The sequence below is a fragment of the Ammospiza caudacuta genome, chromosome 18, assembly GCF_027887145.1.
Source record: "Ammospiza caudacuta isolate bAmmCau1 chromosome 18, bAmmCau1.pri, whole genome shotgun sequence".
NCBI classification, from domain to species: domain Eukaryota; kingdom Metazoa; phylum Chordata; class Aves; order Passeriformes; family Passerellidae; genus Ammospiza; species Ammospiza caudacuta.
In genome coordinates, this window is record NC_080610.1 from 3,050,998 (window position 1) to 3,067,620 (window position 16,623).

At 58.0% G+C, this 16,623-nt stretch overlaps 1 protein-coding gene across 1 annotated transcript; it reads right to left on the reverse strand.

The window, feature by feature from the left end:
- Positions 1 to 11,845: 11,845 nt before the first annotated feature.
- SLC35E4 (solute carrier family 35 member E4) lies at positions 11,846 to 16,202 on the reverse strand. Its single transcript, XM_058816821.1, has 2 exons — positions 15,387 to 16,202; positions 11,846 to 14,162 (listed from the first exon to the last, which is right to left on the reverse strand). The coding sequence occupies exons 1-2, from the start codon at positions 15,985 to 15,987 to the stop codon at positions 13,735 to 13,737; spliced, it is 1,029 nt and encodes a 342-aa protein (XP_058672804.1). The 5' UTR covers positions 15,988 to 16,202; the 3' UTR covers positions 11,846 to 13,734.
- Between the last annotated feature and the right edge of the window lie 421 nt (positions 16,203 to 16,623).

A 16,623-nucleotide genomic window follows, 5' to 3' on the forward strand; every position in this document is an offset into this window, starting at 1 on the left:
AATGTGCTACTGCTCTCCAAGAAGGGCAGACTTGGACTTGCTGACAACCATGACCTGGAGATGGCATCAGCTGGCCAGTGACTGTCACCAGAGTTCCCTGTGTCTGGTGTGCACAGCTGTGCACAGCCTGCTTGAAGGGACAGCAAGTCCTTGTGACATCCAGGGAAAGATGAAGGAAAGGGGTGGAGCCGTGGGTCGCATCCAAAGCTCCTCTGAAGCAGGGAAGACTGTGGATCACTGCTGCTCCCTCCTGGATCTGGGTAATTACAGACACTGCCATCTTGCAGGAGGAGATGGGGCTGATGACACATGTCCAGAGCAGCCCTGACTCGTCCTGCAGCTCCACACTGCTCCAGGCCAGCAGCAGCTCTTCAGCCAGGAGGAAAACTGGGTCACTTTGGGAGCTGGATGAAGCATCACCAAACCTGCGTCAATCCCACCTCATCCAGGGTGTAGAAAAGCCTCAGATCCATCCTCAAACAATTCTCTGCACCCAAACCCACCAGACTGCATGACTGCCTGAGCCAGAGCTGCCCAAGAATCCAAATTATGTGGGGCATGTCCAAGCAGGGGAGGGAGAGCCCAGAGCCCCTGGGCAGTGTCCCCCACAGTTTGAGTCCAGCTGTGTTCCAACAGCAGGACTGTGACAGACACCTGATGGCCATGGACTCCCCTGGCCCCAGCTGGCCTCAGCAGCACCCAAACCCCTCTCCAGGTGCTGAATCCCATTCTCTGCAGCAAAGGAAGCACAGCTCAGAGTGTGGGAGCTGGCAGGTCCATCTGCTGGGAAAACCATGATCCACTCCAGCCTGGTTTGCCCAAATAATTTCCCTGTTCCTGCTACCACCCACCCCTGTGTGGGACCTGGGAAGGGACACCAAGGAAGGGCATGATTTGAACTAATTGTGAAATGTTGGTGACAGAGCAGGAGCACACAATGAAGCCTTGGTGTAGGCAGCAGCACCCCATCCTGTCACTGCAGGGCCAGTCCCTGTGATGGTGTTATCAGGGGTCACAGGATGAGGGAAGAGATGAGGATCTGACTCCATGTTTCAAAAGGCTTGATTTATTATTTTATGATATATATTATAGTAAAACTATACTAAAAGAATAGAAGAAATTATTTCATCAGAAGGCTGGCTAAGAATAGAAAAAGAATGATAACAAAGGCTTGTGGCTGACCAAGACAGTCCAGACAGCTGGGCTGTGATTGGCCATTAATTAGAAACAACCACATGAGAGCAATCACAGATGCACCTGTTGCATTCCACAGCAGCAGATAATCATTGTTTACATTTTGTTCCTGAAGCCTCACAGCTTCTCAGGAGAAAAAATCCTAAGGAAAGGATTTTCATAAAACATGTCTGTGCCAAGTCCCCTCCTGCCACGATCCTTTGGCTGTAGCCTTACATTGTGCCCTGCTGGCAGCATGGAGCTCTGGCACCACACCAAGGCCTGCAGGACTCCACAGGGCCAGCCGATCCCTGACCACATCCCTCCTGCAGCTTTGGCTGCTGTTCCTCATTCCCATGTCCCACTGTCAGTGGGATGATGGCATCTGTATCCCAAACAGTTGGGAAGGAGTTTGCACTTCCCAGGCCCCCAGAGCCTGTTAGGAAGGCCCAGGCAGGGCACAGAGAAACCAGGGAGTCCCTGCAGCACAGAGCTGGCTGAAGGGAAGAGAGTAGTGGGGCTGGTGTAAGCTCTGAGCTAAAGGAGCCAACAAGGAAAATGGGAGGGCTGGAGGTGCTGGGTTGGCTCTGAGAGCACCAGGCTGGAGCTGGGTGGCAGGAGCAGGAGTGCAGAGAGACACAGCCAGCTGTGGGCAGATGTGGCACAGGAAAATGTCCCTGGGGCTGTCAGGGCACTAAGACCAGAATGTGTGAGTTTGGTCCTAATCTGTCTGCTAGGCCAAAGGAGGTCATACAAATCCTGTGTCCAGTTCTGTGTCCTTTATGACAGGAGAGACCTGGAGGGGCTGGAGCGTGTCCAGGGCAGGGAACGGAGCTGGGAAGGGGCTGGAGCCCCAGGAGAGGCTGAGGGAGCTGGGCAGGGGCTCAGCCTGGAGCAAAGGAGGCTCAGGGGGCCCTTGTGGCTCTGCACAGCTCCTGACAGGAGGGGACAGCCGGGGGGGTCGGGCTGTGCTCCAGGGAACAGGGACAGGAGCAGAGGGAACGGCCTCAGGCTGGGCCAGGGGAGCCTCAGAGTGGATTTGGGGACAATTCCTACATGGGAAGGGTGCTCAGGCACTGGCACAGGTGCCCAGGGCAGGGTTGGAGTGCCCATTCCTGCAGGGATTTAACAGCCATGTGGATGTGGCACCTGGGGACAGGGGACAGTGGTGGGAGAATGGTTGGACTTGATGCTCTCAGAGGGCTCTTCCAACTTTAACGATTCTGTGATTCCGTGAGTCTGCAGCAAGTCACAGCCTCCATCTCCCAGGTACAGCCCGCTGCTCCCTGGCTCTGCTGAGAGGGAGCGCACAGGGCTCGGTCAGCACCGACATCAACCCCGGGTCTGCCAAACCCCCCAGCCTGCCCGGGAACCACCCAGCTCCTGTAGGAGCATCGGGGGTAGGACGGTGGGGACAGAGACCAGAGATCTCTGCAGCCAGGTCAGGAACTTTGGGGCTCATTGCAAAGGGCCTGGGTGCAGGGCCCTGCTGGGAGCTGCCAAACACAGCTGGGGCAGGGCTGAGAGAAGAGAGGGGGAGAGAGGATGAGAGGGTGAGAGAGTAAGGGAGTAAAAAAGGTAAGAGAGTAAAAGGGTAAGAGAGCGAGGTTCCCATTACAATACAATAAATCTTCTTCTGTGTTGAATATTCTGATTCTCACTAACCAATCTAGTACAGGATACAAATCCTATAGCATCTACATACAGCCTGTAAGAATCATTACATTACCACACTGTGTTACATTTTAAACCCTAAAAACTCCTCCTTGGCCCCTTCTGCCAAGCTGTAGGGTCTGCTCTGAGCCTTGGGCCTGTCTGCAAGCAGAGGGTGTTGTTCCATCAAAAAGGGATCACCTTCAGCTGGCCATGCCATTGTTTTCCAGTTGTTCAGTAACTGAGGGATCTCAAAGCTTGCTTTCATTTCAATCTCGCTTATAGTTTCCATATTCTCAAAATCTTTTGCCAGGCAATCATATTTATAAGGCTTTCCTGTTTCATCTTCCCCAACAAGCTCCAGCTGCTCCAGAGGCTTCAAGGCCACTGGGCTGGAGAGGTGGCAAGGGGAGGGCAGAGGGGGACAGGCATCACCCCGGCTTGGGGCTCTTCATCCCGGGGTGCTGCTGCGTGCCAGGGCTGTCTGCCCATGGGAATGGTGGCACCAAGGACAGCACCGAGCTGGGGAGCGGAGCCGCCGATGACAGGCTCCTCCCAGCACAGAGGGGCTGAGCTCTGTGACCTCCGCACAGAGCAGCTCTGTGAGAGCCCTGCAGCCCCTCTGCCTCCCCGGCGAGGAGGGGACACATCCCCCATCCCCCCGGGTGCTGCTGCGTGCCAGGAGCCACTCGGGGCCATCCCCTCCCCCAGTGGGCAGGGTGGGTGCTTTTTGGTTCTGATGCTCTCCTTTTCCCACAGCATCTTCCCAAAAGGAAAACCTCAGGGGTGGCCAGTGTGGGTCACCCCCAAGTGACAACCTCCAGGCAGTGACAACCTCCAGGCTCCTCTCTAAAAAAATCTGACATTATTTGCTTTTTGGCATTTCGTTTTTATTGATCTCAATACATCTTTTCCTGGGTTTCAGTCACCAAGCAAGCTGGTGCAGGTGGGCACCAGCCTGGCAGTGGTGCCTGCATGACCAGAGATGTTCCCTGTCTCTCCTGCCCAGCAGCTGTCACAGTGAACCATGGAATGGTTTGGGTTGGAAGGGACCTTAAAGATCATCCAGTTCATCTGGTGAACAGCAAATCCTCCTTTTTCTGGACAAACCCAGCAGGCAAAAACTGAGATCAAGAAGGAAGGGTCTGTCCACGGAGAGGAAAGGATGCAGAGCAGATTTATCACAGGTGGGAGGAGGAAAAGAACATACCTTAAATACTCTGGAAAAGCAAGACTTGATAGATCTGTGGTTTGAAGCCACTTCAGGTGCCAAACCCTGATTTTCCATGCAGTGTTTCTACAGCCTTGCAGCACCTGAATTATGTCTATAGGGAGGTTAGGAGAAAGTTCTGTGCTTCTTTAAATAGCAGTTTTAACAGTAAATAGAGAATTTATTGCCAAGGCCTGATGGCTCCTGATTTTTGAGTGCTGAGATGTGACTTGCCTGTGCTGTCCTGCTGTCTGAGCTGTGCCTCTCCCATCAGTTTTGAGAAATCCCAGCTGAGGGGCACAGCTTGGAGGTACTGGGCATTTTTCAATCCAGTGAAGGAAGCACTTGACTGAGGATGTGACGTGATTAAGGATGTGGAAGCAATCTTCCAAGGTCAAATTATTCCCTCGAGGTCACTGGGAAGCATAAAAAATAAGCAGCTTCATCTCAAGCAGAAAAGGTTTATGTTATGAAATCCAAACACTGCAATAGTGGCTGGAAAAGCAGGACACAGAGTCATGGAATCTCCTGAGCTGGAAGGGACCCACAGGGATCACTGATCCAGCCCCTGTCCCTGCCCAGACCCCCCAACAGCCCCACCCTGTCCATCCCTGGCAGTGCTGCCCAAAGGCTCCTGGAGCTCTGGCAGCCTCGGGGCCGTGCCCATTCCCTGGGCAGTGCCTGGCGACCCCCCAGGGCACGAGCCAAGGAAAAACTCCATCCCTTTCACATGGCACTCCCACTCCCTCACAGGACAGCAGTCCCTTGAAGAGGAGTTTCACTCCTGCAGCTGCCTCACAGAATTCACAGAATGACCAGGTTGGAAGAGACCTTCAAGGTCATCGAGTCCAACCCAGCCCCAACACCTCAACCTAACCCTGGCACCCAGTGCCACATCCAGGCTTTGTTAAACATACCCAGGGATGGTGACTCCACCACCTGCCTGGGCAGCCATTCTAGAATGTTATCACTCTTTCCATGAAAGATAACATCCAACCTATATCTCCCTTGGCACAGCTTGAGGCTGTGTTCTGTCAGTTCCTGGAGAAAGAGCCCAGCCCCAGCTGAGCACAGGCACCTTTCAGGAGCTGTAGAGAGTGACAAAGTCACCTCTGAGTCTCCTTTTCTCCAGGCTGAACACCCCTGTCACAGACATCTTTTATGAAAAATCTTTTCCTTGGGATTTTTCCTCCTGAGAAGCTGAGAGGCCTCAGGAACAAAATGTAAACAATGATTATCTGCTGCTGTGGAATGCAACAGGTGCATCTGTGATTGGCCCATGTTGGATGTTTCTAATTAATGGCCAACGACAGCCCACCTGGCTCGGACAGAGAGTCTGAGACAGAGCCTTTGTTCTCATTCTTTTCTATGCTAATCTTAGCCAGCCTTCTGAGGAAATCCTTTCTTCTATTCTTTTAGTATAGTTTTAATGTAATATATATCATAAAATAATAAATCAAGCCTTCTGAAACATGGAGTCAAATCGTCTCTTCCCTCATCCTGAGACCCCTGTGAACACGGTCACACACCCCCAGCTCCCTCACTGCTCCCTCCAGCCCAGGCTCTCCAATGACCCCATTCCCAGAGGGCAGCAGCACCAGAGGGATTGCACTGATTTATTGCAGTAGAGTTGGGTTCCTAAAGCTCCTGTGCGCCGGCAGCCGGGGCTCGCCCTGCAGGAGGAGCTCTGGTTTATTGCTGTAGGATTGGGTTCCTAAAGCTCCTGTGCGCCGGCAGCCGGGGCTCGCCCTGCAGGAGGAGCTCTCTGGACGCTGCTCTACTCCGAGGGCTTCGCCTCAGCCGCCCCCGAACGGGAGCTGGGGCCGGGCACCCTCCCGCTCCTGCGATCGAACACTTCCAGGGACCTTTGAAACTGTTCCGCTGTCTTCTTCCTCCACACCATCTTCCTCTCCTGTTCTTTCAAAAACTGCTGCCGTAATTGTTTGTAGAGACGATGAGTTCTCCTTTTGGCCTTCTCAAATTTTTTTACCTTTGTGAGAGCAAACATAAGCCTTTATTGCCACTCTCCTACCATGAAATAAAGAACTCTAAAATAGTGCTTGTCTTCAGGAGGAGACAGATACCACCACATCGCTCACTTTGGCCAAGGTGATCTCCGAGCAAAAAGCTCCAATATGCATAATCACAGAGTCAGAGAATCACTGAATCACTGAATGATTTGGGCTTAGGAGAAGCCCGGGAAGGGACCTTAAAGCTCATCTTGCTTCAATCCACAGGGATACTTTCCACCAGACCAAGTTGCTCCAGATCCCATCCAAGCCTCCCAGGGATCCAGGGGCAGCCACAGCTCTGGGCACTCTGTGCCAGGGCCCGCCCACCCTCACAGGGAAGAATCTCTTCCCAAAACCCAATCTAAACTTATTCTCTTCCAGGGTACCGTTGGAACAACATCTGAGTTCAGGTCAAGCCCATGTCTGTAGGTTATTCCAAACCACATGTGACTTAGGATATGACAGCTGTGTCCTGAGTTTGGGAGGGAGGCACAACCACTTGTGTCAAAGGTGGCCTAACTCCAACAACTGCCTCTCCCAGCCATTGGAGAGAGCCTTGGCACCCCTCCTGATCCAGCTGGCTGAAGACCTAAAGGCCTCCTTGTGCCACAGGGGCCATGAGCTTTGTCCCAGGGAAGAGGAGACCTCACCTGCTCCTCCAGGAGCTGCAGCTCCTGGGCACTGGTGTGGCTGCTGCAGGTGGGCAGGGGGTAGTCCAAGTCAAGGTCCCAATCTGCAGGGCTGCTCTTGGGAGAAGGGGCTTCATGTCAGAGGCCCACAGACCTGTTCCTGGAGTGTGAGGGGCCCCCAGGACAGTGTGAGGGTCTCCCAGGATGGTGTGAATGTTTCCCAACCCCAGGACAGTGTGAGGGTTCCCCAGTCCCAGGACAGTGTGAGGGTTCCCCATCTCCAGGATGGTGTGAGGGTCCCCCAGCCCAGTGTGAGGGTCCCTCAGCCTCAGGATGGTGTGAGGGTTCCCCAGGATGGTGTGAGGGTTCCCCATCCCCAGCCCAGTGTGAGGGTGCCCCAGCCCTGCACCGGGGCCAGCCGCTCTGCTGGCTCTGGGATGTTGTGAAGAAGGTGACACGAGGCCGTGCCTGGCCCTGCTCCTCCATGGCCCCGTCTCTGCCCTTGCTGGTCGGTTGTTGTCATGGTGACCTTGGCAGGTGGCTGTCAGGAGTCACCTCCAAACTCTGCCTCAGTGACACCGTGTTCCAACAGCTCCTCCTGCCCTTCAGCCACTGCCCCAGCACCACCCTCAGTGTCTACCTGGAGCAGTGACCAGGCTCTGTCCCCACAGGGAGCATCCATGTGTCCCCTGAAGGACACCCCCACCCCCCATCTGCAGCTGCTGGGCTCAGTGACAGCCAGGATCCACGGCATGGGGACACACAGGGCTGAGTCAGTCCCACTGGCTGCTTGGCCTGATGGAGCATCCTCCATGTTCCCTACAGGAATAGAACCATGGAACCATGGAATCATGCAATGGTTGGGATTGAAAGGGACCTTAAAGTTCATCTTGTTCCACCCCCTGCCATGGGCAGGGACACCTTCCACTATCCCAGGGTGCTCCAGGCCTCAGTGTCCAACCTGGCCTTGGACACTGCCAGGCATGGGGCAGCCACAGCTGCTCTGGGCCTCCCCACACTCACAGGGAATAGTTTCTTCAAAATATGCAGTCTAAACCTACTCTCCTTCAGTTTGAAGCCATTCTTCCTTGTCCTGTCTCTCCAGACCCTTGTCCAAAGTCGCTCTCCATCTTTCTTTCTCTCTCCATCTTTCTTGTTGGTTCCCTTCAAGTACTGGAAGGCTGTAATTAGGTCACTCTAAAGCCTTTTCTTTTCCAGGCCAAGCTATCCCAATTCTCTCAGCCTTTCCTCACAGCAGAGCTGTTCCATCCCTCTGCTCACCCTGGTGTCTCCTCTGGACTCTCTCCAGCATCCCCAGCTCCTTTCTGTGCTGGGGCAGCTCTGCAGGCGAGATCTCACCTGGGCAGGTATAGGAGTGCAGAATGCCCCCTGCCCTGCTGCCCACACTGGGGCTCAGCCCAGCACCCAGTGGCTTTCTCCAAGGTCCAATCCTGCCACCCCAGCAGCAGCTCCTGGCAGCAGGGCCGGGCCAGTGCAGGTCCAGCACCAGCAGATCCAGGTGCTCAGCTCTCCAGCCAGGATGGTGCCCCACGTTTATGAAAATGGAGTAGGAGAAACAAACGAGCTGTTGTGACCTCTTGGCAAGAAATCCAGGGAAAGCCAGCAGCAGTTCTCCCAGAGCCATGCTGGAGCACTGAAAATAAACTCACATGTGAGAAGCTGGAACATGAAGTCTGGGCTGCTGAAAGTACAGAGGATTTGAGATACTCCACGAGTAGTGAATTTTACTATTAATAAAATCAGCAGAGTTTTCACATCTCATTTGTACCAGGGCCTTGACAGGCACTCTGAGACCACCACGTGCTCTGGGAGTGTTGTTTTATTCCAGCACAAAATGTGCTGCTGAGGCAGGACAGCAACTTGCTGTGAGTCAGGAGACTTGGAATGTCACCAGCACTTGTTTTTCCTGACTGGGATACAGCTTTGGGGTTTGAGACAGCAACTCAAAGTCCTGTCATCTGCTGCCTTCCAGAGAGGGAAGGACGAGCACAGGCTCCAGCATCTCTGCTTGGGAGAGACCAAAAGATGTCACCTTTCTGTTCTCCCACTTAACTACCACAACTCTTTTCAGGAGGTGCTTGGGAGGTCCATGGTTGTTGTTCCAGCCCATGGCAGGGCTTTGGAATGAGATGAACTTTAAGGTCCCTTCCAACTCAAATCATTCCGTGTCTTATGATTTGAGCAAGCTGCTTCTTGATGGTGAAGAATCCCATTCCCTGGTGGGGTCCCACAGCCCCAACAGATGTGAGGGGCTGGAGCCTGGTGGGGGTCAGGCTCTTTTCCCAGGGAACAAGAGGCAGGACAAGGGAAATGGCCTCAAGTTGCACAAAGGGAGGTTTAGGTTGGATATTAAGGAAAAATTCTTCATAGAAAGGGTGGCAAGGCACTGGAGCAGGCTGCCCAGGACTGTGGTGGAGTCCCCATCCCTGTAAATGTTAAAAATATGTGAGTATGTGACACCTGGGGACATGGGTTAGTGCTGCCCTTGACAGTGCTGAGGGAACAGTTGGACTTGGTGATCTTAGAGAGCATATCCAACCTTAACCACTCCATCTTCCTCTGATTCTAAGGCTTTTAAAATGTCTTTAAGTGATTTCATCTTTTAGAAACTCAGCTTCTGAGCCAAGAGCCTGCTCAGGGCAGGGCAGGAACCTGTGACACAGAGCCAGCAGTGAAGCCAGCAGTGAAACCAGCAGGGAAGCCACCAAATGGTCAAGGGCAAAGCCTGAAGGGGATTTTTGGGTGCTGGAACAGAGGCTGTGGGGCTGGAAGGGAGCCTGAGGGGTCATCCTGTCCATCTCCTGGCCTCCAGTCTCATCTGGGCAGCTTCAAACACCCTCAGCTCTCTGGGCTAGGCTGTCCTACAAGGAAAAATGCTATCTTCCTACATCTACCCTAAAAAAGGCTTTGCCACAATTCCAGCTTTGTACCCAGGACAGTCCCTGACACTGTTTGAGGACTGGGATGTGGGAGGTTTGAGAGCACAGCCCAGCATATCCCAGAAGGATGTAATTTCCCGGCTCAGGCTCCACAGCTTAGCAAGTGTTTGTCCCTGCTGCAGATCCCAGCCCCTGCTGTGCCAGGGCAGACAGGCCCCAGGGCAGCAGTTAATCCCTGTCCTGAAACAGAGATCATTTCCACGCTGTGCTCCCAGGCACACAGCAAATCCAGCCTGGATTTCCTCTCCCCTGTGTGGGCACACGCTGCTCCTGCTCCAGCCCCATCCCAGCACATTCCATTGCCACTTCCAGGGAAGGGTTCAGCAGTGCTTCAGAGCAGATCCATGAAAACTGTCTGGCACAATGCCATAGCTGCCCTGTCCCTGCACTCCGGTTTATTTCCCCCACCTTGGACTTTCACACTTCACTGGAGCTCCTTGATGGAGAGGGACTTTGAGCAAGGGTGTGGAGGGACAGGACACAGGGAATGGCTTCCCAGAGGGCAGGGGTGGATGGGATATTGGGAAGGAATCATTCTCTGGGAGGGTGGGGAGGCCCTGGAATAGGCTATGCAGAGAAGCTGTGGCTGCCCCTGGATCTCTGCAAGTGTCCAAGGCTGGGTTGGATGGGACTTGGAGCAGCCTGGGACAGTGGAAGGTGTCCCTGTCCATTGCAGGGGATAGGATGAGATGACCTTTAAGTTCTGTTCCCACCCAAAGCATCTTGTCATTCCATGGTTTGTCAGCCAGCACCTCCAAGCACGTGGAGATGCTCCCATCCCTCAGAGCTGTGACCCCTCCTCAGAAGGAGCCTCCCCTCCCTATGCCCATGTGAGGGCTGTGCCCGCTGTTCCAGCTGGGCTGCTCCTGCCCTGTGCCAGGGGCTGCTCTCCAGGAACGTGTCCCATCTGCTCCCTTCCCAAAATCCCCAGGGCTGGGATGCCTCTCCCTCATCCAGCCTGGCCGGAGCAGCACCAGGCTCAGCACATGGGCAGCTGTCAGATGGGTGAGAAACCCAATCCTTGCTGGGGCCAGAGCAGAGGGATAACACCAGGCTGAGATCATGGCCTGGAATACCCAGAGAGAGGGTGACCACAGCCAGCCACCACTGCTGGGCTTTCCATGGACAACACAAGCCCAATCCCAGCAGGAACGCTGCCCTTGAGCCCCCAGCACTGTCACCACTGCTCAGGGACACACACAGACACACAGGGAGCTGCAGGGCACCAGGAGCATCACAGGGCACTGGATCCAAGGTGGGGAAGGCAAAGCCATGGATGGAGCCGGGAGCCAGGCAGAGCCCAGCGCCAGCAAATGAGTCTGGGGGCTGGGACAGGCAGGAGCTCCTGAGCCGGCCATGCTGCAGGTGGCAGCTTTGCAGCTCTCCCTCCTCCTTCCAACACTCCCCGCGGTGAAAAAGCCTCTGGAATGTGAGCCCGGAAAGCAAACACGCTGCCGGCCAGAGCAGGGGCCGCTGGCTGATAACTGCGGCCCTTTGTGTCCTTTTTGGGATGGGCACCGCTCCAGCCGCACCCGGGGCACCTTGGCAAAGGTGGCAGCACGGTGGCACGCCGGGCACACCCCGGAGAGCGGCCCGCCCTCACCCGGGTGCTGGGGAGGAGCCGTTCCTCGGGTGCGGCTGGAAACAGCCTCAAATCACTGCCCTAATGATGGAAAAACATCGCTGTTCGGGAAAGAGGGCGGGAACCAGTGGGGATTTTCCGGGGGAAGCGGGGTTGTGGTTTTGTGTTCAAGTGAGTCACCAGGCTGAGAGGGGTGGAACAAGCAACACATGGTGCGACTTTTGGGGCTGTCCTGGGCAGGGTAAGGAGCTGAACTCGATGATCCTGGTGGATCCTTCCCAACCCAGGGTATTCCATGATTCCATGACTCACGGGACAGGATGCTCCAGTGTCATGGCACCCCAGGGCAGGGCAAAGCAGCCAGCCCTTTTCCAGACACTGGTGGTCAGTGACTGCTCTCTGTGTCACTGCACCCCTGCCGTGTCCTGTGGGGTGTCCCAGTGCCAGCCCTGGGGCTGCCCAGCCACAGCTGTCCCTGCTGGAGCTGGAGATGCTGGACACGGCTTCCCAGGAGCTGCCACATCCTGAGGCACTTCTGTGCCTCGCTTTGCTGTCCCTGCACGGGGTGCTCCTCCCTTCCTTCCTTCTTGGCCAGGAGATCGCTGGGAGCCAAGGGTGGAGTACAACAAAAATAGAGCTTTATTTTGGGACAAGTGCAATCGGAGCTGGGTCCTTTGGCCCCGGCGTGGGGATACAAGTGTGGCAAGGCCACCACGGGCCCAGCAGCGGTGCCAGGCACACACACCGGGTGTCCCTTTGCCATGGCATGTGCTGTGTCACAGCCCAGCACTGTCCCGTGTCACAGCCCACCACTGTCCTGGAGCGATGGCAGCGGGTCCAGGCTGCTCCCGTGCCCTCGGCTGGGCTCTCACCATCTCTGCCACGGATGCCAGTCTGCAGCGAGCTGGGAGGGGTGGGGACAGCTGTGGGGGCTCAGGGGCGTGGTGGCGACAAGGACAACATCGCCAGCACCACCGGCGGCCCCTGGGATTGTCACGACACGGTGGGGACGGGGACAGGAGAGGGGACACACCCGCCCTGTCCTGGGCGTTCGGTTCGGCCACGAGAACCAAGAGTACACAGAGAGCCAGGGGCCACTCCAGCCAGCAGAGCTCAGTAGTGACACACACACAGACACACACACACACAGACACACACACACACAGACACACACACACAGACACACAGCCAGACACACAGCCATGTCTGTTTGCCCAGGTGGGACGGCAGCTGGATGCACAGAGCTGTGTATCCAGAGCCACGTCCCTGGGCCCCGTGCGCACACAGGGACACGTGCAGAGCCAGTGCACAGCGGGACCTGCCAGCAGCACACACCTGCACACACACACACACACACACACACACACACAGAGCCGTGCCCGCCCAGCCTGCACACACCAGCACGCGTGTGCCACACAGACACTGTGCACACACCTGTGTACGGCCTGGGGCAGTGCACGCCTGCCCACAAGCACAGACCTGCTTGCACACAAAGCCTGTGCACACCAACACGTGCACACCAATGCATGCACACTGACACATGCACACAGAGCCTGTGCACACCGACATGTGCACACCAACACATCCATACACAGCTGTGCACACCTATGTGTGCAGCGTCATACATATTAACACAGGCATGTCCCACACAGGGCCATGCTCACACCTGCAGAGCCTGTGCACACCCACAGGCACAGAGCTGTGCACAGACCCGCTCACACCCAAGAGTGTGCAATTCCACACACGTGCACACACCACGTGTGCACGTCAGCACGTCTGTGTGCACAGTGCTGTGCTCACCAGCACACCTGGACACTGTGCAAAGCAGGGCGTGTACACTCACTTCTGAGCACACCAGAAAACACACAGGCACACAACCATGCACACTGACACACGTGTGTGCCTCAGCAGCTGTGTGTGCACACAGAGCCATGCACACTGGCACACACGTGCACAGAGTCACACACACTGGCACAGACACATGCACAGAGGAGTCACACACTCTGGGCACCTGTGCACAGTCACACACACCCTGGCACACACTGCACAGAGTCACACACACTGGCACACACATGCAGTCACATACACTGGCACATCTGTGTACACAGTCACACACCCTGGCACACACACACGTACTCAGAGTCACACACATACCTTGCCACACATGTGCACAGTCACACACACTGGCACTCGTGGGCACAGTCATACACCCTGGCACACACGTGCACAGAGGAGTCACACTCATTGGCACACACGTGCACAGTGACACACACACTGGCACACATGTCCCAGTTACACACCCTGGCACACACATGGACAGTGTCACACACTGGCACACACATATGTACAGTCACACTCATTGGCACACACGTGCACAATTACACTCTGGCACGCAAATGTACACAGAGGAGTCACACACCCTGGCACACACGTGCACAGATGAGTCACACTCATTGGCACACACGTGCCCAGCGCTCCCCCAGAGCCCTCCCGGCCCCTCACCCCCCGTGGGTCCCTACTCGTGCCGTGGGTGCCGCCGCAGCCCACAGAGGCCCCAGCAGGCGGCCAGGAGCCGGGGCCGGTGGTACAGCACCATCCCCGCCAGCGTCAGCGCCACGCCGGCGTAGCCCAGCGCGCCCAGCCGCGTGCCGAACAGCAGCCACGACAGCAGCAGGTTGCCCACCACGGTGAGGCTGCCCAGGAGGTGCAGCGTCAGGGCCGACGTGAGGGACAGGAGGCAGGAGGTGGCCAGGTTGTAGAGGACGGAGCCCAGGCAGCTGAGCAGGACGCAGCCCCAGAGCGCGGCGTCGGGCCGAAGGACGCCCTGCCACGAGGGGCCCAGCTCCAGCGCCACGGCCGCCCCGAAGAGCAGCACGAAGCTGGGCAGGGACGTCAGGCCCAGCAGGGACAGCGCGTCCAGACGGTCCTCCTGCAGCAGCACACCTGGGGGACAGGGGGACGCTCAGTGGGACATCCCCGGGAACACCCACCCGCCGCAGGGACACCCACGGGAGACACCCACCCACGGGAGACAGAGCAGTAAAGGGATCCCAAATGTCACTGGGAAAGGGAAAATGAAGGGGGGAAGTTCCTTCCATGGGGTGAGGGTGCCCTGGTTTGGGGAGGTCCCACTTTAGAGGTTCCCTGGTTTGGATGTGTCTCTGTTCAGGAGTCCTTAATTTCTGGGATTCCTTGCTTTAGGGGGTGTCCCACTCTGGGGATGCCCTGGTTCTGAGGGTGTCCACTTTCACGGGTGCCTGTGTTTGGGAGGGTTGGACAGGGCAGTTTTCCCAGCCTGTTTTAGAACGCTTGTCCCCATATCCCCTCCTCCAGGTCATCTGAGGACAGTGGGGACAGCAGGCACAGCAGGGCTGGCTGCCACATGCAGACATGTCCTTACCCTCCCCAGGGCCACTGTCCATGTCCCACCAGGGGTGAAAGGGTGACAGGGCAGTGGCACAAAGACCAGTGGTGTCCCTTGGGGGACCACAGCGTCCCACTACAGCCATGGAGCCCTTGGGGTGGGCACAGGGCCCCATGCCAGAGCCCATCCCCACAGTGCCCTGAGCCACAGGCTCCAGAGGAAACGCTCCCTTCCCAGCCAGAACCATCCCAGCTGGCTCCTCACTGCCATGTGCCAAGGACACCATGGCTTGGGTGGCACCGTGGCCACCCTGGGAAGGGGAGACTCGCAGGGAGTCCAGCAGCCCACAGGGATAGGACAGGCTGGGTGACCCTGAGCCAAGCTAGGGCACCTCCACCCTCCCTGGCCCAAGGATACCACAGGGACACCAATGGTGTCACCAATGACAAACTACAGTCAGGTCACCTCAGGGCAGGGCCACAAGCACGACAAGGGTGCCATGCCACGAGGGTGGCACCAAGGCCAACAGGGACAGCAGGTGGCACCGGGACTGGGGTGAACCTGGGAGCCAGAGTGCCACCACGGTTGGGGTGACACCGTGGCCACAGTCAAAGCACAAAGGAGGCATTAGGGTGACAGCAGTGATAGGGTGGGGTGGAATTGGGGCTGGGATGACACCAGGGTGCACAGAGGGTGGCAGGACGAGCAGGGAGAACCCCCAGCACCGGGGGTGGTACCGAGGTGACACCAGCACCCCTGCACCCCAGGGGTGGACATGCAGGACAGGGACAGGTGGCACTTACTCTGCTGGATGGACTTGAGGGCGCGGAGCACGGTGGCGGCCAGGAGGAAGCCGCAGCCGGGCTGGGAGAAGCAGAGGCCGCCGGCGATGCTGCAGGCGGCCCCGGCGCACACCGGCCCCATGGCCCAGAACTGCAGCGGGTGCGGCCGCCGGCCCCCCAGCAGCCCCAGCAGCAGCGTCACCAGCGGCGTGGTGGTGGCCACGGCCTGGGCCACGTCCAGCTGCACGTAGCTCAGGCCCAGGTTGCCCAGGGCCACGCTGGTGCAGAAGGTGAGGCTGAGCAGGTAGATCCTGGCGCGGGGCCGGGGACCCGGAGCCCGTGCCCAGCCCAGCGGGTAGCCCACGGCCACGCCGGACAGCATGTGCAGCGCCGAGAGCAGCAGCGGGTAGCGGAACCCGTGCGCGGCGAAGATCCACTTGTTGAGGCCGGCCATGGTGGTGCCGGTGCCCAGCCAGGCCAGCACGCTGAGGGTCAGCGGTAGCGCCGGCCCCGGCGGCCGCCCCCCGTGCGCCTGCCCCGGGTCGGGCTTCCAGGGCCGCACGGTGCCCGCGCCCGCCGCGCTCATCGCGGCTTCATCGCCCCGCCGCGACCGCGGGCACATGGGCACCGGCTCCGCCGCCTCCGGCCGCCCCTCGCCGCTCTGCCCCGTCCTCCCTGAGCCCCGCGATGGCTGCCGGTGACAGCGGCGCTGGCGCGGCGGCGGCCGCGCTGTCCCCGGGTGGCGGTCGCGCTGTCCCCGCTGCCCGGGTGGCGCTGTCCCCGCCGCCCGGCGGTGCTGCTGGCGGGGCTCAGCGCAGAACTGGCGGTGCCATGTGCCGGGAGGCGGCGGCGGCGGCCGGGGCGGGCGGAAAGTTTGGTGATGGCGGGAGCGGAGGGCGGAGGCTCCGCCCCGCGAGGGCAGCGCGTCACTGCCGGGCGGGCGGGGCACGGCGGGCACGGGCACCGGGCACCACCGGGGGCACCGCCAGCACCGCCCGCGCCCGGCCCGCAGCGCCCCCCTCCAAACCCCGCCCGGCCCCGGCGCTGAGCCCCGAGCCCGGCCCGCCGCTGCCCCGGGGATTTGGGGCCGGGTTAAACCCAGGGGGAGTCACAGATGGGCAGATTTGGGGGGGTCCCTCCGGCACTGCGGTGCCCGAGCCCTGGGACAGTGGGGGCTCAGGAACCCCGGAGGAGGATCCAGCTTGCTGAGGATGAACAGCGCTGACTCGGACTCCCCAACTTTTTGGCCGCCCCAAAA